The 21,804-nt window shown below is 51.8% G+C and overlaps 1 protein-coding gene across 1 annotated transcript in view; it reads left to right on the top strand.

Moving 5' to 3' along the window:
• CAPN5 (calpain 5) overlaps window positions 1–21,804 on the top strand; it is a 90,987-nt gene that overhangs the window by 502 nt on the left and 68,681 nt on the right. The window contains exon 2 of the mRNA XM_014947111.1: window positions 19,695–19,870. Within this exon, the coding sequence (XP_014802597.1) occupies window positions 19,709–19,870 (162 nt within the window). The 5' untranslated portion in view covers window positions 19,695–19,708. The remainder of the gene's footprint in view (window positions 1–19,694; window positions 19,871–21,804) is intronic.

Below are 21,804 nucleotides of genomic sequence, written 5' to 3'. Positions count from 1 at the left end.
TGTAGTTTTTTTTGGGGGGGGGGATGCTGGAAGTCGGGGTGCTGGGGGCTGCTGCATCTGAAAGTCACCCCCTGGTTGGTTAAAACCCTCCCGCAGCTGCTCCCAATCTGGGTTGTTTCTGCTCGGTGGAGCCAAGCTGGGGAGAAACTTTGAGCAGGGAGGCCTCGGAGAGGCTGGAGAGCAGGATTTCTGTGCCGGGAAGAAAAAAAAAAATAATCGGAGGTTTCAGTGTTGTTCTTTGTTCTGTTTTTTTGGGACAAGCCCAAGGGCTTTTAGTAAGTCGGACGGAAAGTTGAGGATAGAGAGAGAGAGAGAGAGCTCCTGCCCCCGGGGCTGATGGCTTTTTGGGTGTCCAGGCAGGGCTATGAATCTGGATTTCCCGTATCCCGAGGGTGGGAGGAACCATCCTTTTCTCCCAGCCCTGAAAAAAGGTTATTTTGGACCTGAGAAACCAGCCTGGTGCTTTCTAGCAGAGGGTGTCCCATCAGAAGTGGCTCTGGTCCTTTCTCCCGTGCCAGTAGCTGCCAGGTGGAGCTCAGGCTGCTCTCCTGGCCCTGCACACCCACCCCCCTGCCACGCGTGGATTGATTACCGACTGTTTATTACTAATTACCGTTACGTTTCTGCCTGGAATTAGCTGCATTAGCTGTGGGCTTGGTGGGGAGCAGGGGGGAGAGGAAAGAGAGGCAGCCAGCACGGCGGGGGAGCGGGGGAGCGGAGGATGCTCTTCCATCCTCAGCTGCTTTTCTTGCTGCATCCAGCAAAGGACCGTGCTGCAGACTTTCCCCTGGGGCACCTTTCATCTCCATCCACCCTCACATCTTCTGGGGCTTGGGTGCCCCTTTCCATGCTCAGGTGTGCCCAACTGGTGTTATACTGGTGGTGAGGGCAACACAGAGGGTCCCTGAGGCTGCACCTCGGGCCCCGCAGCTCTGCACATGGGTGGTGGGAGATGCAGAGAGCCTGGCTTTGAGCCCTGCTGCTCGGGGTAGCAGTGACTGGAGGAGGGACAGGCTTAGGGATGCAGGAGAGAGGGGGTGTCACCTGCTGGGAGCATCCTTGGGGCTGCAAGAACCAGGGAGGGGGGGGGGAAAGCAGGCATGGATGGAGGAGCAGGGCCTGATGTGGGTGCTCACCACTTAGCTCTTACTCAGTGCAACATCTTGCTATGGGCACCTCTCTCCTGGTGCAATTTATTTCCCTCCCCCCTCTTCCCAGGAACATCAGCTGCCTCCTATTTAAGTAATTTTTTAACATGAGTCACCTGGGGTTCAGCTCCAGCTGGGCAGCAGGGTTGTAAAACCCAAGAGGGGCTGATGGATGCTCTTTGAGAGAACCTTCCACCCCTTGGGAGCTGGATTTGAGGTCTAAATCCACCCCCACACCCCCCCCAGAGCCCCAGTGATGGGTGTGTGTGTACACAAACACACTGTGTGTATGGGGGGACTGGCTGGCTCCACGTCTGGTGCTTGCCAGGAGCCATGTGCCAGAATTGGTCGGGGAAAAAAAAACAAACTTTCTCCTTGGCAGCAGCGTTGAGGCATCAAGGCATTAGGGAAAGGAAAAGCAGGTTTTGAGGAAGGCAGCGGGGCTTGCTGCAGCAGGTCCTGCCCAGAGCAGAAGTCAAACCCCTTCATCATGTCCCAGGGATGCTCTTTTTAACACGTGGAAGCCGTAATTCTGTCTGCAAGGTGGTGACCTATGAAAAAGGGACGAAGTGACATGACCGAGGTGCTCAGGAGCTTGGTGGCAAAGTCAAATCCAACCCTCTGCCACCAGCCTCCCGTCCTTGCCTGTTCTGGCAAGAAATGACTTAGGTGGGGCCTCGACGTGGCCACGAGCCCAGTGAAATCTCTGCTCGGCTCTTGTCTCCCCGGCTGCGTTGTCTGTTCAAGGGAGCTCCCTCAGGGGGTGATGGATGCCCATGGAGAACTACCTTGGGCATCCTCAAGCCCCCAAGGTGGAAGGAGGTGGAAAGCCAGGGCTGGTACCAAAGGGGGCTGTGTGGGATCCACCTGTAGCTTTGATCTCGTTTTTTGGGTGAAGAAGATGCTACGGGTCTCATAGAGTCATAGAGTTGTCCAGGCCGGAAGGGACCTCCAAAGGTCATCTAGTCTGACCTCCCCACAGTCAGCAGGGACACCCCCAACTAGACCAGGTTGCCCAGGGCCTCGTCGAGCCTCTCCTTGAATATCTCCAGGGAAGGCTCCTTTGTCTGGACTTGATAAAGACTTTATCTGGGGGCTTTGAACACTTAGTGCCATGGGGGAGTACATCAGTGGAGAAGACTTCTGCTGGGGACTAGGGGAGGTGGCAAAGGGCACCACCAGACACATTAACCCCATGCAGGAGAGCTTAAATCTGCTTAAGTTAAGGGAAGATCTGAGCTCATTCTCCTGTTTCATGCCAAGATTTGCCCGCAAAACCAAGCTGATGAGCAGGGGGATGATGAGATGCTTGGCCAGAGGGACCTGGCTGACCTCGAGGATGAGGAGCAGGGTGTGGGGATGTCCCCAAGGCATGTGTCCCTGCCCATGGCAGGGGGGTTGGAACTCGATGATCTTTAAGGTCCCTTCCAACTCTTATCATTCTATATATCAGGCCATACAGTGGGGTGCCCTATGGCTGGGCTCTGTGCTGCTTTTGGAGGTTGAATCATGTTGGAACGGCCGAGACTGGGGCTGTTTTGGCCATGGGTGCCCTCTGGGAGCGTTGGTGGGACGAGGGTATGGAAGAGTTAACGTGGAGGGATGGGGAGCTGGTGCTTGAGAGGGATTAACTCAGCCTGGAGCAGGTGCAGGAGGAGAAGGCTCCGAGGCTGAGCATAGGGATGGAGAGCTGTTATACGGGAGGCTATAAAATTATAGCCCAACGAGACAAAGGCAGAGAGAGGATGCGCTCGCTGGCCATAAATACACCCAGGGGATGAGCACCAGGGAGGCAGAAGAGCTCTGTAAACTGGAGGACGGTGTTGGGGGGGGACAAATTCATTCAGTTGAGTTTGGGAGGCTTATCTAGAGGTTCTGCAACTGCATCCCCTCGGAGGAGGGTAGGAGAGTGTAAATTAGGGCATGTCACCTCTCTCCTAACGTGTCTGACCATGATATAAAGAGGATTTGGGGCTTGGCCAGGTAGGAAGCCAGGACTCTCTAGTCCAGAATGGCCGTGTTAGCTGAGCGGGTCTCCCCACCAGACCAGGCATGAAGCAGATGAAGCCCAGCCATGTCCCCGAGATAATTTTGGTCTTTGATTACGCCTCAGAAAAGAAATAAATAAATAAATAATCCAGCTCTCCCTTCGCTGGTCGCTGCGCAGATTAATAACAAAGCATCGATGCTTTAAGAAGGCTTTGGATCGGATCCCAAGAGGAGATTTAGGCAGCGTTTGTGCTGGGGTATGATGATCCTGAGAATGGGTGCATCCTCTAAATCATCTGCTCACGCTTGTGCCTTCGTTACTGGATAATTTTGGCCGCTCCAGAGGTGCCAGGATCCCTCTGCTGATGCTTAAGTCCGGGCAGGGCGGCAGCAGGATAACGTGGGGAGAATGAGAAGGATGCAGCTGTGCCTTGAAGGCTGGGATCAGGCTCTTTCCCTCTTCCTCCTCCTCCTCACTACTTTCTAGAGGTGTCAACTCCTTTCTCAGCAGATACCCGGAGGTAAAACCCCTTCCATGCCTGCCAGGAGGGTTTCACCCCATAGAAAGGTGTCCATCATGTCGTGGTGCCATGGGGCACGCTCAGGCACCGTTGATTTGCTGGTATCTTCATCCTTGAGCCTTCACCTGCTCTTCCGAGCTGCTGGTGGAGCACAAAGGCTCGACGACGGGCTTGTGTTGACCTGCCTTGGGCCAGGTGGGGCTTCTCCATCTCCTGGTCCTGCCGGCAGCGTCGGGGATGGGGAATGAGGTGCAGTGATTACTCCGGCTCCGCTCACTTCCAGTTGATTACCCAGGGAGAAAGGGCCGGGCTCTGGGCGCTGCAGAAAATGGACACAGACCCGTTGGCTTCTTTTTTTTTTCCTTTTTTCTACCAGTCCAGCATCTTTCTGGCTGCAGCATTAACCCTTTCCCTGCTTTTAGCTCTCCCCTTTGCACCATGGAGCCTTTTCATCCATGGGTTATTCCTGCTGGATTGGTTTATGCTGTAGAAGAGACCCCCCAGTTCTACTCCCTCTATACCTCTTGAGGTCATGGTGGAAACAGGAATGGTTGCCATTGAGTTCTTTCCCCCCCTCTGGGGAAAAAAAGTCCTTTGTCCTACATCCTCTGGGACAAGGGGAGGCTCCAAAAAAGCTTTTGCCTTTCTGCACAGCGCGTTAGTTTTCAGCCAATATTGCTGATCTTCATGCTTTGGGGATCCTCCTGCTCTGGAGCCGTGACAGATGATACCCCTGCAGAGCCGTGCTGGGAGCCCGCGGGGTTTGCAGCATGTAGGTCAGAGAACCAGCTCCTTTGGGCCTGATCCAGCCCTTCAGAAGGTGCTGGATTGAGCTCCTCACCTCCCAACCCCACCGGCTCCTGCATCCCGCAGGCAGCTTTGATGTGCTCTAGGGGGTATGTCCCAATTCAATAACACTTTGATGCATTTTTGCCTTAAAATACTCTTCCGGCCCAGAAAAGCACTCCCTGCCCCTCAGTTTGCCCTTGTGCAAAAAAATGACCGGTTTTAGTCCTCCCACCATCCATCTGAGCATCGTCTCTGCTCTCCTGCATCCCACGATTCCGATGGGCCTTGACTGTAGGTTAAGGAGCTGCTGCAAACCATCCCAACCACCCCAACCCTGCCCCCCCAGCACTGGGAGGCTGGAAACCTTAATGGGGAGCTCTGAAATGACACAGGGGAGAAGACTTCTTCCCACCGCGCCGGGACCTCCTCAGCTGGTGGGGCCAATCGTCTCCTTGGCTGGATGCAGCTCATCTTTAGATGAGGGAAGCTGCAACCCTGGTTTGTTCCTTCAAGGTTTGTCCTGTGATCTGGCCATAACTAATTGAACAAGATGGTGACAGCCCAGGGCAGGGCTACACTTTTACCATCGTAATATCACTTCTGACAGAGCTACAACACGACAGGCAGCAGGTCATCACCGTTTCTCCAGCTCGGCTCCTACCCAGCCTTCCCCCACTCTTCTTCCCCCACTCTGTTTTTGTTGTTGCTGGGTATTTTTGTTGTTGTTACATCTCCAGAGAATTCATACTGTGAATTCCCTGGCTGAGGAAACACACCCCTCCCTTGCAGTGAGCACCCTCCATCCCAGCCTACATTGGGCTTCCACTTGTTGGAGGTTCCCTGGCTCTTCAGTGCGGGATGAAGGTGGCTCTGGTTGTCTCCACCCCCTTCTCAGCCCATCCTGAGCTGGTCCACCATTGCCCCCAGTCCCTGTGCAGTGTGGAGAAGAAGGAACAGGCTGCCCAGAGAGGTGGTGGAGTCTCCATCTCTGGAGACATTCAAAACCTGCCTGGACACGTTCCTGTGCAACCTGCTCTGGGTGGGTTGGACTGGATGATCTCCAGAGGTCCCTTCCACAACCCCATATCATTCAGTGATTCTGTGAAGCATGCCTGTTTGTTGCTTAGGGTTTTGGGGTTGGTTTGGTTTATTTTTTGCAAGCCACGCCCAGGGTAAGCAAGAGCTCCCTACAAATTATTTGCAGGCTGGCTGCTGCTCCCACAGCCTTGCGGAGCTGGTCCTACCAGTTGTCTGAGCATGTCTACTGTGAGGATTGCTCCGGGATGATTAAGGGAGGTGATTTCTCAGCCAAGCGAAGGGAAATCTTGCATTGCTAAAAGATGCAGCTGCAAACTCTGCTTTTTTTTTTTTTGCAAGGAGCCAGGCCACCCGCTGCTGCTGCGTGGGCGTTGGATGGGGATGGCGTCCGTTGGCCGCTTGCCTGGCAGGTCTTGCCTTCAGCTGCCTGGCAGGTCTTCGTGCAGGAGCAGGAGAGCAGTGATTTATTGCGTCTTAAACGCGGGGCTGCAGCAGGTTTCTGTCCCGTGTGGGGAAGTGAAACTCTTCCCCGTCTCACGTCTCGTACATACCCTGTGACTCACTGCTCCAGCCCAGGGCTGCTGCACCAAGATATCTAAAGAGATATGGAGCAAGGGCTTCCAGCAGGATCATAGAATGTGGTTTGGGTTGGAAGGGACCTTGAGGATACCTGCTGGGAGAGGAGGCAGGGGCTTAATCCCCATCCCAGCACCCAGCGCTCAGCTCATGGTCCCCCACTTGCCGTTAACCGTGTGGTAACAACATCCCCCAAGCCACCTCCTGCAGACAAGGCAGTGCCAACTCTGGGCAGAGTTTCTGGTCGGACATCGGAGCGGTGACAAGACATCAGAGCAGTGACAGACATTTTTTGCTGGGGTGAGAGTAGGGGTGATGGATCCGACGGCCATGGCAGCAGGAGCAAGCACCAGCCATGCTGGGCTGCAGTAAAGCACGAGGTCTTCAAAAGAGGAGAAATCATAGAATCACAGAATGGTTCGGGTTGGAAGGGACCTTTAAAGGTCATCTAGTTCAACCTCCCCTGCCATGAGCAGGGACATCTCCAACTAGATCAGATTGCTCAGAGCCCTGTCCAACCTGACCTGGAATGTTTCCAGGGATGGGGCATCAACCAGCTCTCTGGGCAACCTGGGCCAGTGTCTCACCACCCTCAGAGTAAAAAATTTCTTCCTTGTATCTAGTCTAAATCTCCACTCTCTCAGTTTAAAACCATTCCCCCTTGTCCTATGGCTTCACTCCCTGATCAAGAGTCCCTCCCCATCTTTCCTGGAGTCTCTTTAGACACTGGAAGGAGCTCTAAGGTCTCCCCAGAGCCTTTTCTCTTCTCCAGGGTGAACAACCCCGTCTGGAAGGAATCTTTCTGAGTGGACAGCTGCTTTTTATCCTGTCTTTTTAGGGTCTTTCCTGATCCTGCTGCCCATAATCCCGGCCTCTGGGGGATCTCCCTTTGGGGCAGCCCCAGGAGGGTGACTGCCACAGGGCAGCGGATGTTCTTGGAGGAGCAGGAATTTTGGATTTTGCCCCCAGACATGAGGTTGGAGTTGCAGCAGGAGGAGCAGGTTTTGGTTTCACTGTTCATGTTTGTGGCTCGTTGGTGGGTTAGTTTGACCTGGGGAGTTTGACCTGCCCAAGGGCACAGCTCAGGGTGTTAAGGAAGGGCTAGCAAAGGGCAAGGTCGTCTTCTGGGTTACCACAGGAAGGGCCCCAGAGGACCATGTGGTGCTGAGGTCCTACCTTGCCCTCTGGACTGCATGGAGCAGGATGACAGGGGGATGCATCACATCCTGATAGCACTTCCATAACACGATCAGCTAGGAAACAAAAACAGACAAAGATCACCAGAGCATGACACCCTACCAAAGGTCACATCTTGATGATACGTGGAGACCTCCTGTGCTTTCTGGAGGTCACTGTCTCTTGTAAAACGGATTGGTCCTTCTCTGATTATTTCTGCCATGCACAAAGAGCTGAAAGCATCTCCACAGCAGGAGACAATCCGTCCCTACCCCAGCAAGCATTGCAAGGCTGTGGTGTATGTCAGCCACGGTGCTTAGCAGCAGCTCTTGTGGTGCTGGTTGGCTTTACCCATCTAGCTCTAGGTCATGGACCAGCTGTGGCCCATGGGAGGTGTTCATCTAACCTCCTGCTACTTCACAGGGGAGATGCTTGGTAGGGAGATGAGGCTGAACAGAGGTAACCTGTGGTGCTCACCATCATGAATCCTCAGGGGAGGAAGGCTGGTGTTTGGTCGCTGCCTGGCAAAAGGGACCTTTCAGCTCCAAGGGCAGTTTGGCAAACTCTTGCCTCTGTATTAGAGAAGAGCAGCGCTGCTAAAATGAAGGAATAAAGGGGTAAAAAGTTGGCTGGGAGGTTGGAGGAGTTGCAGCATCCAAGGCAGAAACACAACTTGGAGAAGCTCAAACTGGGCCAGCGGGGAACTTACATCCAGACCTTTCAGCTGACAAGAGCCAGGTGGATCCAGTAACAAAGATTTCTAATAAACCTCACAAATCTGAGGTCATCCAGTCTCCCTGAGTGAGGCTTCCCTCTTCAAAAGCACTAGCAACCTGAGCTGTCACAGGCTTTTCAATATGACTTTTGTACTCGTGCTGCTTTAGAAGAGACACAGAAAGAAAAGCGCATTAAAACCAGAGAAGAAAATGGAGGTAAAATAAAAAAAAAAATAAAATAAATGGATCTCCATCTAAGGCAGACCTTTCTGGCCCAGACTGAAGGTTTTGCAGACAAGGGGAATGCTCTTGTGAAGTCAGAGAGTACCCAGGTGTGGTCTGGGCATTTGCTGTTGTGGCTACGGGATTTATAGGGTGTGGGGCTCAGGATGGGGCTGGCCAGGGGGTTAAGAGACTTTCAAAGGAGAAAACTGAAAATGGAGGACCCAAGGTGGAGGGGGACAAGGAGCAGAGAGTGTCTTGGTGTTTTTATTTGAGTCTAGGTCAGGCAAAGAGAAAATATTCAACCTGTTTATTAGGCAAAGCTGGGAGATGTTGCCTTGGCAGAGGTTTGAGTCCTGACATGGGGCCAGGAGCTGTAGGGTTGGGGCAAAGCCCGGGGTGTGGAGAACATCATCAGAGGCATTGGGGAGCCCTTGTTGTCTGAAATTCCAGTTGATGTTTGGATCCCGCTCGGTTTGAACTGGAGCAGGTCAAGGGACATATTTCTGGCATGGCCAGGAGTGTCTCAGGAGGAGACCTGAAGGACTTGGTTGTACCTCCAGACCCTCAAGGGGACAGAGTTTTGGGCTCTGCCTGCACCAAGGGGTGAAGGTGAGGGAGAGAGAAGAAACCCATTATCCTGGGGGTGGTGTTGGTACGAGGACATGATTTGGGCTAAAGCTACATCCAAGGGGATGCTTGGATCATCCAGAGGGACAAACAGCAGAGCTAGTCTGGGAGGGACTATCTGGTAGGACCCAGCTGCCTCGACTCAGTCTCCTACAGAGTAGCTGCAGCCCCGTTATCTGTCCTGCTCCTCAGGCACGCATCTCCGCATCTTTTGAAGTTCAATTGCTTTAATTATCCCAGAGGCTGCAGAAGTTATTGAAGGCAGAGCATTTGCATGGAGACGTGCTGCATTTTGTCTGTGCTAATGATGAGTTTTCTGAACAAATTTTCCGGGTACCCAAACCTCTTAGCGGAGCTTCTCTGTGACCCATAATGCCCAAGAAAAAGGCTCTCTAGGCCACCTCGGGCAATGCCCTGTGCCTTTTCTGTCCTTCCCTCTAGCCACGTCACAAAGGTACAGGTCTGTCTTTAGACCATGATGGTTTTACCCAGCTGGCAAGAAAAGGAGTGTGAGCGTATTGATGGCTTCCAGTGGAGTCAGTGTGACCAGATTTAAAAGAAGCTGGTCCAGACGTTCAATTAGAAGCCCTGAATAAATAATAGAAATACGTGTTCAGTCCATTCCTGCAAAGATAGCATCCTTTTTTAATTCTTTTTTTTTTTTTTTTTTTTTTAACCGGTGGTGATCAAATGGATGCTGGGAAGGGCACAGCATTCCTGTGACCTCATGGGGTGAGTCATCCAGTACAGGAGGGACATGGACCTGTTGGAGCGGGTCCAGAGGAGGCCACAAAGATGATCAGAGGGCTGGAGCCTCTCTCCTATGAGGAGAGGTTGAGAGAGTTGGTGGGGTTCAGCCTGGAGAAGAGAAGGCTCCGGGGAGAACTTAGAGCAGTTCCTAAAGGGGCTCCAGGAGAGATGAGAAGGGACTCTTGATCAGGGAGGGGAGTCATAGGATGAGGGGGAACAGTTTTAAACTGAAAGAGGGGAGATTCAGATTAGATCTCAGGAAGAAATTCTTTGCTGTGAGGGTGGTGAGGTTGCCCAGAGAAGCTGTGGTTGCCCCATCCCTGCAGGTGTTCAAGGCCAGGCTGGATGGGGCTTTGAGCAACCTGGTCTGGCGGGAGGTGTCCCTGCCCAGGGCAGGGGTTGGAACTGGATGGTCTTTAAGATCCCTTCCAACCCAAACCATTCCATGATCTGCGTTCAAGGAGATGCACATGTGGGTTGAGAGCCCTTTTGGGATAAGCAAGGGCCATGTGGCCAGCAGACAGGAGACAGAGTTGGCTCAGTGCTGCATGCGCAACTCTGCTCTTCCTACACAGTATTTCCTCCCTTCCAACCCAAACCATTCCATGATCTGTGTTCAAGGAGATGCACGTGTGGCTTGAGAGCCCTTTTGGGATAAGCATGGGCCATGTGGCCAGAAGACAGGAGACAGAGTTGGCTCACTTCTGCATGCACAACTCTGCTCTTCCTACACTGTATTTCTCCAATGCCTGAAAACCTGCTTTGTGTGAGCAGTGCCGTGTTTGAACATAGACCTTGCTAGGTGAGACCAGCCCCACATCCTTGTGGTACCCATCTGTGTTCAGGCTGCGATATAAACCTGGGGGAACCGTGCAGAAGGTTCTTCCTCCAGCAAGGTTTTGTTGGAAGGCCCCAGGGTTCCTAGAGTTCTTCGCTGTTGGTGATACTCTGTGCTGCTCCTTGCAATCATTAACCAAGGTCATGGTTGGCGTGCTGTGATATGGAGAGTTAGTCAAGCAACGGCTCTCTCCGTGGGCTGGGCATTGGCACAGCCCATTAATTCACCTTTCAAGTTCTCATCCTGCAACCTCTGCTGATCTGGAAGGGTTTTTAACCCTCCTGGGACCTGGGGAACAAGCCCCATGTAACGCTTGTCTGTCGTGGTAAGGCTGGCTGAGGGCTTGAACAGCACCTGGGGATGTGTTGGAGGGCACCCAAAACTGATCTTCTCTGCTCTCCCCAAGCCTTGAGTGGGCTGGGATGAGCTGGGGAAGATATTCACCACCAGAGTGATGAATATCTTCAGCTCCTTGCTTCCCTCAGCCAAGCCTGGCTGCCTGGTGGCACGTTATAGCCTTTCCTCTTCCCACTGCTTTTGGGTCTGTCCTGCTGCCCATCCCCTTTTGCTGCTTTTCCACCCCTGTCCCTGCTAGTCCTGCATCTCTCCAGCCTCCTGCATTGGCTGGTCCGGTGGGAGCTGGGATGAGCTGGGGAAGATATTCACCACCAGAGTGATGAATATCTTCAGCTCCTTGCTTCCCTCAGCCAAGCCTGGCTGCCTGGTGGCACGTTATAGCCTTTCCTCTTCCCACTGCTTTTGGGTCTGCCCTGCTGCCCATCTCCTTTTGCTGCTTTTCCACCCCTGTCCCTGCCAGTCGTACCTCTCTCCAGCCTCCTGCATTGGCTTGTCTGGGGCGGGGATGGTGCCACCAGCTTTGCTTTGAGCTTGTTACTCCTGCCAGGCTGTCTTCTGACACGTGTCCTGGTCCCGTCTGACCTTACCCCCTTGCGTTGAGCGGAAGGGCCAGTCTGGCTGGTGCCACAAACTCATTTTGTCTTGCCAGGCAGAGCTTGCTGCCAGCGCTGGGGTTATGAGGGTGTTCACGGTGCAGGGCTGCCCTTTCTTCCTGGAGCTCCAACGGTCCTCGGTCAGTCGGTCGTCATCTCGGCTCTGTTTGCAAAGGGTGACTCATCTCTGCAAGGAATGAGGAACTCCCCACGCCAAAGGCTTCCCTGCCTGAGTTATCCAAGCGAAAGGGAAGCTCCTGGCCGTCACACCCAGCTGGCTCCTGCAGGAGGTGGCCTCCAGGGATGCCCCAAACCCTGCTGTGAACCCCAGCCTTCCCAGGAAAATAAAATTTGGATGCTGCACCTCCACACAAGCTCTCTGGCCACAGGCTGTCCCCACACCGCCTTGTTGCCGTTAAGCAAGGAAGGAGCAATGTTCTGGGGGAAAGAAAAACAAACCAAAACCAGAGGAAATAAGCAAGTGTGATAAAAATCGCCATGCATGGCGGGAAACTGCCTCCAAGTGTGGCATCTTATCTTCGGTTGGGTTTTTTGCAGATGTTTTTTTACTGATACGGAGTCGCTCGCACGAGTTTTCTGCTAGAACGAGTGACCCTGGCCCCTTCCCTGGCTGCGCTTGCAAATGCACTTTTTAATGAAAGATCACATTTTTCTTGAGGTTTTTTGCAGTAGTAGCCGGCTGTCAGGCAGCACCTGCCTCTGCAGTTCTCAGAATGCTTTGCAGAAGGGACGGGGATCCCTGAAGATGGAGGGTGATGCTTTTTCCCACTCCATCGAGGAGGAGGAGGGATCATCAGGGAGCACTTGCCATACTTCTTCAACATACTTCAAGTTTGCTGGTGACACCAAACTGGGAGGGGTGGCTGACACCCCGGAGGGCTGTGCTGCCATCCAGTGAGACTTGGACACGCTGGAGAACTGGGCAAGGAAGAACCTCATGAGGTTCAACAGGGAAAAGTGTAGGGTCCTGCACCTGGGAAAGAAAAATGTCAGGCACCAGTATAGGTTAGGGGTGGACCTGCTGGAGGCAACTTCTGAAGAGAAAGGTCTAGGGGTCCTGGTGGACACCAAAATGACAACGAGCAAGCAGTGTGCTCTTGTGGCCAGGAAGGCCAACGGAATCCTGGGCTGCATAGGGAAGAGTGTGGCCAGCAGGTCAAGGGAGGTCATTCTCCCCCTCTACTCTGCACTGGTGAGGCCACAACTGGAGTACTGTGTCCAGTTCTGGGCTCCCCAGTTCAAGAGGGACAGGGAACTACTGGAGAGAGTCCAGCAAAGGGCAACAAAGATGATTCAAGGATTGGAGCATCTCCCTTATGAAGAAAGGCTGAGAGAGCTGGGACTCTTTAGTCTGGAGAAGAGAAGGCTGAGGGGAGACCTTATTAATGCCTACAAGTATCTCAAGGGTGGGTTGAAGGAGGAGGGAACCAGACTCTTTTCAGTGGTTCCCAGTGAGAGGACGAGGGGCAACGGGCACAAGTTGGAACATAAGAGGTTCCACTCAAATATGAGGAAAAACTTCTTCACAATGAGGGTGGCAGAGCCCTGGAACAGGCTGCCCAGGGAGGTTGTGGAGTCCCCTTCTTTGGAGATTTTCAAGACCCACCTGGATGCTCCTGAGTAACATCCTCTGACAAGCTCTGGGTGGTCCTGCTTTAGCAGGGGAGTTGGACTAGATGATCTCTATGGTCCCTTCCAACTCTAAAATTCAGTGAAATTCAGTGAAATTCTTGCAAAAAGCAGTACGGATGGAGCAGTTTTACTCAGAACCAGCAGCCTTTAACCCGTCAGGATTTATCTCAGACTAAATCCACTCCGTCCACACAGAGTTTTTGAAGGGAAATGGCTTGTCCCCACCTCCCCGCACGTGAGATTAACCCTCTGGCTGAAAGGTGCAGCGTTCAGGTGTCCAGACCCCAGCTGTGCTGCAGCAAATCACTGACAAAAATCAGAGCTTGGTATAAATATAATTAAGAACATAAATGGCCGTTTCACCTTTAGCCTAGTGGAGTTCTTAGCTCTCAGATGAGAACAGAGATATCACTGTATGAAGGGAAGAGATAAAGGCCAGAAAGGGACGTTCATCATCCGTTTTTCAGCAGTTTTGTTTCAGCAAGTAACCGCTTGGTAAAATGCGTTTTGGCTAAAGCAGTTGCTCTGGAAAGACATCCAACTCTGCTCAGAAACATCTGGAGATGAACTACCTATGACTTCCTACAGGAACTAGCTCCCCTGGTTAACCGCAGTCAATTGGAGAAGAAATTACGTCCTGTTTTCTGATTTTTTCTCCTCAGTGTGGCTTCACCCTCCCATCCTTGCAGCCGTCGCTAATGCAGGATGCTACATGGTGCTGCTGGCTCTGGGCCATCGTACCACTTGGAGTCCAAAGCCAAGCTACAGTAGATGCACAGCTAGGAGCAGGAAAAGGGCTTTGGGAATGCAGCTGCAGACCATGTGCTGCTGGTCCCGGTGGCCTTCCGATGGGACTGTCACTTTGTAAGCCCGTGACTTGAGGCTTTTTTTGTTCATAGAGACGTTGGCTAAGAGGTGTGGAGCGCTTATCTTGTGTTTGGTGTAGAGAGTGACTCACAGCTCAACTTCATCTTCTGTGGTTGTTGGAGGAAAGGTGTATAAAGCCATCCTTGTGTTGGGAGTGTTTCCTCTGCTGAGCTGGACTTTTCTGTTGGCAGGTGGAAGGGCAACTCCAGTGTTGATCTATGTCTGTCAATAGAAACACTCAAGGAAGCTGGAAAAAATTATTTAAATAACATTTTTAGAAAGAGCCTGGCCACTCTGAACACCCTGCTGCTGGGCTGCCCTGGTTTAGATTGTCCCCATAAGACTGCACCAGGTTGGGGACTGGGCAACCACAGAGAATCATAGAATTGCCTAGGTTGGAAGGGACCTTTCAGGTCATCGAGTCCAGCCATCAACCCAACACTGCCAGAAAAACAAACCAAAACCAGAGGAAATAAGCATGCGTGATAAAAATTGCCATGCATGGTGGGAAACTGCCTCCAAGTGTGGCATCTTATCTTCGGTTGGGTTTTTTGCAGATGTTTTTTTACTGATACGGAGTCGCTCGCACGAGTTTTCTGCTAGAACGAGTGACCCTGGCCCCTTCCCTGGCTTGTTACTTGGGAGAACAGACTGACCCCCACATACCTGGCTCCTGCTTCATCTTCTCCTTGGCCAAACCTGTGCCTTTGCAACGTGATAGCGAAGATATCTCCTGTTGAGTGAAAACAGAGCTGGAGAACACACTCCAGCAGATCCTATCCTCTAAAGACAAAGTGTTTTGGCTGACCTAGAGGCAGACAGCTGTAGGATCTACAAGCAAGGAGCCCTTTGCTCCTGGCCGGGATGTAGCCGTGCGATAACACAAGTGTGGTGAGCCCGCTGCGCTTGCAAATGCACTTTTTAATGAAACATCACATCTTTCTTGAGGTTTTTTGCAGTAATATCCAGCTGTCAGGCAGCACCTGCCTCTGTAGGTCTCAGAATGCTTTGCAGAAGGGATGGGGATCCCTGAAGATGGAGGGTGATGCTTTTTCCGACTCCATCGAGGAGGAGGAGGAAGGATCATCAGGGAGCACTTGCCATACTTCTTCAACATACTTCAAGTTTGCTGGTGATACCAAACTGGGAGGGGTGGCTGACACCCCGGAGGGCTGTGCTGCCATCCAGCAAGACTTGGACAGGCTGGAGGGCTGGGCAAGGAAGAACCTCATGAGGTTCAACAGGGAAAAGTGTAGGGTCCTGCACCTGGGGAAGAAAAATGTCAGGCACCAGTACAGGTTAGGGGTGGATCTGCTGGAGGCAACTTCTGAAGAGAAAGATCTAGGGGTCCTAGTAGACAGCAAAATGACAATGAGCAAGCAGTGTGCTCTTGCGGCCAGGAAGGCGAACAGAATCCTGGGCTGCACAGGGAAGAGTGTGGCCAGCAGGTCAAGGGAAGTCATTCTCCCCCGCTACTCTGCACTGGTGAGGCCACAACTGGAATCCTACGTCCAGTTCTGGGCTCCCTGGTTCAAGAGGGACAGGGATCTACTGGAAAGAGTCCAGCGAAGGGCAACAAAGATGACACAAGGATTGAAGCATCTCCCTTATGAAGAAAGACTGAGAGAGCTGGGACTCTTTAGCCTGGAGAAGAGAAGGCTGAGGGGAGACCTTATTAATGCCTACTGCAGCGAGGACAGATGGCTGTCGAGGTGACAGTCACCGAGGAGGGGGTGGGAATAGCAGGGCAAGGAGTTGACTTTTTTCCCTCCAGGCAAATTTGGGTGGCAGAAGGGCTGGAGCTCCTCGGCTGAGAAGACCGAGGTCCTGTTCTCATAGGGATGGACATTGCCCAGGGCATCTCGTGGAAGTTGGCGTTACAAGGGTTGCTGAAAAGCGCAGCTCCAAGCTGTCATTTCAGGGAGGAGCAGAAATTTTATGAATGAGCAGCCCAGTGTCAGCCCTCGGCCAGAGGACAGGCTGCCAAGCAGCCTCCAGCATCTCCTGCGTCAAGCCCATAACTCCTGCCTTAACGCGACCCTGGCTTTTAGAAAGGTACTGCACCTCCCTCCCCTCTTCTCCAGGCTCTCTCCCTAAATCTCGCTGGTTCTTTCTGCTCATTCACTGCTGAGATATCCCCAGGGAGGCTGTGAGGACATCTCCCATGTCCTTCACCCCCTTCCTCTGTTGGAAGTCCAGCCGCTAGCTCATTCCCTGGCCCTCTTAGCAGGGTGGATGCATGTTTTGATGGCTGGGTGCGTTCTCCAGCTGCTCAGTGAGACTGTCTACAAGTCTGCTTTTCTACAAGGGGCAAATCGGGTGTGTTACTCAGGGTTTGATATTGGGTCATTTCTTTTTAAGGCTTTCTGAGGGAAGGTGGTGCACTTGGGTTTCTTTGTAGCATCTGGGAACGGGTCTTGATGCCAAGGAGAAAATCCTGTGAGCATCCCTGTACACCACGGCACCTCAATGAATTGCTGAGCTACCTTCAAGGGCTCCCATGTGAATTAATACTTTTTTAACTGGCCCCACACAGACAAGGTCCCAGCAGGTCATGCAGCCACCGAAGGCAGAGCTGTCTCCCTGTCTTTGGGCTTCAAACTAAGATGTTATAGAGTCATAGAATGATTTCGGTTGGAAGGGACCTTTAAAGGTCATCTAGTCCAACCCCTCCTGCAGTGAGCAGGGATGTTTTTATAGTTATAAACTATAAAATCTCAAATCTACAATCCTGGAGGATCCACCACTGAATGCTCACCATGTTCTTCCTCCGCATCGGGGACATTGGAGTAGAGAGACATCAGGGTAGTTGGGTTCTTGGCCATCCAATGCCAATGGTGTCCTAGTGGAAGATGCATCTACCTGTTGCCCCAGTCCATTGTATGCAGCCCACCCAGGGTGGTCCTCTCTTGGAGTTCAGATTGTGTTTATTTAAAGGCCTAATTGCCCATTTGCACAGTTATTTTCATTCACTGTGTCTGAGGGTGTGACCTGGGCCACTCTAGGTGGTTTGGGGAAAGGTGGGTGGCTGGCACAAAGCACCCCACCAGCTGCTTTACCAACTGATCCTCAGCAGCAGAGACCTGTGGAGCAGCCAACAAGGGGGGTTATTTTGGGTTCACTCTGAGTGATGAGCGCTTGTACTTGCTCATCAGGCTGATAACTACCGTCAATTAAAACCTGTGCTTTGCTCTCCTGCTTTGCAGAAGTGAAGTGTTTTTGTCTCTCCCAGACAAGAGGAGGCTGGCTGGGAGGGTGATGCTCCCAGAGGATTGCTCTGATCATCACAGGCATTGGTTTAGCTCCCAAACGCCTACTTTCCTTCAGCTAATCCTAGCGATTCATTAACAAGGGATATGACACCACTCCTAAATTCCTGCCCAACTGTAAGTGATCACATAATCCCTGGGATTTGGGATGTTTACAGATTAGCTGCTTCCAATTAGCAGCTTCTGTGTCCCACCCCACGTGATGATACCACCGTAAGCATATGGTTTCTATATATCTCACTGGGAGCAATGAGTTAAGTCAGTTTGCTGGATGCATCTGCCTGCTGGATGGGGGGCACACTTTGTTTTACCATGGATGGTGTTGGAGACCACAGTTGTGGTTATGTGGCACAAAAAAACCTATTTTTTAGGCAACCAGGCTAGATGTTTCCAGACTACAGTCACTAATGGTCAACGTTTTGGAGAGGATTGACATCCCATTTTGGGGAGAGAGGAGGATTGTACATGGCTGTTATAAATAAGTACAGAGAAACTTTAGGGATGTAGCTCCTGAAGAAGGTCTGTGATTTAGTAAAGGAGAACAATGTAGAGCACCCCCTTCCCTTGTGGCTGCTGTGGAACCAAGGTGACTGGATCTGCGGGGTGGAGGGATGAGGACCCGACCAAAGAGATTGATACCCAGTGACCACACAGCAGTGGTGATGGAGAGGGGCTGCTCTCTCTCTGGGGGGCATTTGGGCAATGGTTTCTTGCTGTCATCTGGTTTGCTAAATTCACGTCTCTGCCCTGGAAGCTAGACACTTGTCAAAACAGAATAATTAATCCTGTGTCAAGCCCATAACTCCTGCCTTAATGCGACCCTGGCTTTTAGAAAGGTACTGCACCTCCCTCCCCTCTTCTCCAGGCTCTCTCCCTAAATCTCGCTGGTTCTTTCTGCTCATTCACTGCTGAGATATCCCCAGGGAGGCTGTGAGGACATCTCCCATGTCCTTCACCCCCTTCCTCTGTTGGAAGTCCAGCCGCTAGCTCATTCCCTGGCCCTCTTAGCAGGGTGGATGCATGTTTTGATGGCTGGGTGCGTTCTCCAGCTGCTCAGTGAGACTGTCTACAAGTCTGCTTTTCTACAAGGGGCAAATCGGGTGTGTTACTCAGGTTTTGATATTGGGTCATTTCCGTAAGCATATGGTTTCTATATATCTCACTGGGAGAAATGAGTTAAGTCAGTTTGCTGGATGCATCTGCCTGCTGGATGGGGGGCACACTTTGGTTTACCATGGATGGTGTTGGAGACCACAATTGTGGTTATGTGGCACAAAAAAACCCATTTCTTTAGGAAACCAGAGTAGATGTTTCCAGACTACGGTCACTAATGGTCAACGTTTTAAAAAGGACATCCCATTTTGGGGAGAGAGAAGGATTGTACATGGCTGTTATAAATAAATACAGAGAAACTTTAGGGATGTAGCTCCGAACTATAAAATCTCAAATCTACAATCCTGGAGGATCCACCACTGAATGCTCACCATGTTCTTCCTCCGCATCGGGGACATTGGAGTAGAGAGACATCAGGGTAGTTGGGTTCTTGGCCATCCAATGCCAATGGTGTCCTAGTGGAAGATGCATCTACCTGTTGCCCCAGTCCATTGTATGCAGCCCACCCAGGGTGGTCCTCTCTTGGAGTTCAGATTGTGTTTATTTAAAGGCCTAATTGCCCATTTGCACAGTTATTTTCATTCACTGTGTCTGAGGGTGTGACCTGGGCCACTCTAGGTGGTTTGGGGAAAGGTGGGTGGCTGGCACAAAGCACCCCACCAGCTGCTTTACCAACAACTCGGGGCTGCACGGTGGGGGTGCTCTGCTCCCGTAAAACCTGTATACACTCAACTTGCAGGGGTTTTCTTCTCCTCCTTTGCCTCCAAAGGCTGTGTTTTTCCCAAATGAATTACAAATTTGCTAGAAAGCAGGACACCAGTTATAGTCTCCTACTGTTTTAAATTGGTAGAGGGGAGTTTCAGATTAGATACCAGAAAGAAATTCTTTACTGTGAAGGTGGTGAGACACTGGAACAGGTTGCCCAGGGAACTTGTAGATGCCTCATCCCTGGAAGTGTTTAAGGCCAGGCTGGATGGGGCCTTGAGCAGCCTGATCTGGTGGGAGGTGTCTAGAGGGGGTTGGAACCTGATGATCTTTAAGGTCCCTTCCAACTCTAACCATTCTATGATTCTATGTTCCTGTTTTGGTGCATTTAGTCAGCTCTGGGGGAGGTGGGAGTCCCATGTCCAGGGGATCTGCAAGGTATCCTTGAGCTTTGAGGAGTCATCCATCTTTCCTCGTTTGGATGCAGGATTCTCCCTGCCTGTTTAAATTGGTGATGGAGCACATTGATACCTCCTGGAGTGAGACAGAGGTGCTTCATGGGACTATAAACAGTGGAGTCTAGTGATGTAGGACGGCCAGATCTGGGGGAAGGCAGATACAGAGGCTGGGTGGTTGTCTCTAGCCATGATGTCTTGGTCCTGCCACCCAGATGCTGTGGAGGAGGATTGGGTGCCCCTGGCCAGACCCTGCCCCGTCTCACTCCCATTCTCCCTGTCCTCCCAGGGCCGGTGGGAAGGATGTTTTCCTCAGTGAAGCCATACGAGAACCAGCGCTACGCCTCCCTGAAGAAGGAGTGTCAGAGGCGGAAGCAGCTCTTTGAGGACCCGCTTTTCCCCGCCAACGACGACTCGCTCTTCTACAAGTCAAGGATCCAGGGCATCCAGTGGAAGCGGCCCAAAGTAAGTGCGCCTGTCCCCTTGCCACCTCTTCACTGCTTTACACCATTTCTGCCCTCAGGCATCCCCAAAAATTCACAGCGCATCCTTCACCAAGCCCCAGCCAACACCTCCTCTCCCCATCAGGGTTTATTTGCCTGGGCTCAGCATTGTACACTTCTTGGGATGCTGGGGAGACCTGCTGGACCCAGGTCTAGCTGTTCTGCCCCCAGTGAGGTCAAGGAGCAAAGGAGGCTTCTCTGTGACTCAGTTTCCCCACGCATAAAAGAGAAAGATGTTTTGCAGCCAGGCTGGTGTTGGATGCTCTTGTTAAGCTTGGTGGGTCCAGACGGGCAAAGGGTTGTCACTGAATACTCTTGGTGGTCGCTTTGGAAAGGGAAAAGGTGATGAGCTTTGGATAGGTGAGGTGGTTTTGGGGTCTTTGAGAGGCAGGTGGTATAACCCGTCCTTCCCATCCTGTACAAAACCCATGTCTTCCACGTGTCCTCTGCAAAAAGCACTCTGCCTGTCCTCCACGCTGCCGTGTCTGTCTTGGAGGCAAGCTGTGGGAGGCTGGGGGCAATGTTGCCTGTCCCCAGTGCTGCCTGTCCCCTCCTTCAGCTACCCAAAAGATGCACACTGGGGCCTGAGGGGCACTATGTTTTGGGAAATTTGTGTGCCCTGGCATATTTAAAGGCCTAATTGCCCATTTGCACAGTTATTTTCATTCACTGTGTCTGAGGGTGTGACCTGGGCCACTCTAGGTGGTTTGGGGAAAGGTGGGTGGCTGGCACAAAGCACCCCACCAGCTGCTTTACCAACTGATCCTCAGCAGCAGAGACCTGTGGAGCGGCCAACAAGGGGGTTATTTTGGGTTCACTTCAGCTCTGAGTGATGAGCGCTTATGCTTGCTCATCAGGCTGATAACTACCGTCAATTAAAACCTGTGCTTTGCTCTCCTGCTTTGCAGAAGTGAAGTGTTTTTGTCTCTCCCAGACAAGAGGAGGCTGGCTGGGAGGGTGATGCTCCCAGAGGATTGCTCTGATCATCACAGGCATTGGTTTAGCTCTCAAACGCCTACTTTCCTTCAGCTAATCCTAGCGATTCATTAACAAGGGATATGACACCACTCCTAAATTCCTGCCCAACTGTAAGTGATCACATAATCCCTGGGATTTGGGATGTTTACAGATTAGCTGCTTCCAATTAGCAGCTTCTGTGTCCCACCCCACGTGATGATACCACCGTAAGCATATGGTTTCTATATATCTCACTGGGAGAAATGAGTTAAGTCAGTTTGCTGGATGCATCTGCCTGCTGGATGGGGGGCACACTTTGGTTTACCATGGATGGTGTTGGAGACCACAATTGTGGTTATGTGGCACAAAAAAACCCATTTCTTTAGGAAACCAGAGTAGATGTTTCCAGACTACGGTCACTAATGGTCAACGTTTTAAAAAGGACATCCCATTTTGGGGAGAGAGAAGGATTGTACATGGCTGTTATAAATAAATACAGAGAAACTTTAGGGATGTAGCTCCGGAAGAAGGTCTGTGATTTAGTAAAGGAGAACAATGTAGAGCACCCCCTTCCCTTGTGGCTGCTGTGGAACCAAGGTGACTGGATCTGCAGGGTGGAGGGATGAGGACCCGACCAAAGAGATTGATACCCAGTGACCACACAGCAGTGGTGATGGAGAGGGGCTGCTCTCTCTCTGGGGGGCATTTGGGCAATGGTTTCTTGCTGTCATCTGGTTTGCTAAATTCACGTCTCTGCCCTGGAAGCTAGACACTTGTCAAAACAGAATAATTAATCCAGAAGCACGTGGCACTCTGCCAGCAGGCCTTTTTTAATTAAAACCAGATCTGATAAAGTCTACTGAGAAACTGGCGTCCCTGTAGAAATCATGAAATGTATGACTGTAACTCGGGGCTGCACGGTGGGGGTGCTCTGCTCCC

The sequence above is a fragment of the Calidris pugnax genome, unplaced genomic scaffold (genome assembly GCF_001431845.1).
Source record: "Calidris pugnax isolate Ruff unplaced genomic scaffold, ASM143184v1 scaffold121, whole genome shotgun sequence".
NCBI classification, from domain to species: Eukaryota; Metazoa; Chordata; class Aves; order Charadriiformes; family Scolopacidae; genus Calidris; species Calidris pugnax.
The sequence above is the reverse complement of the archived record's forward strand: the minus strand, read 5'-3'. Positions and strand labels throughout refer to the sequence as shown.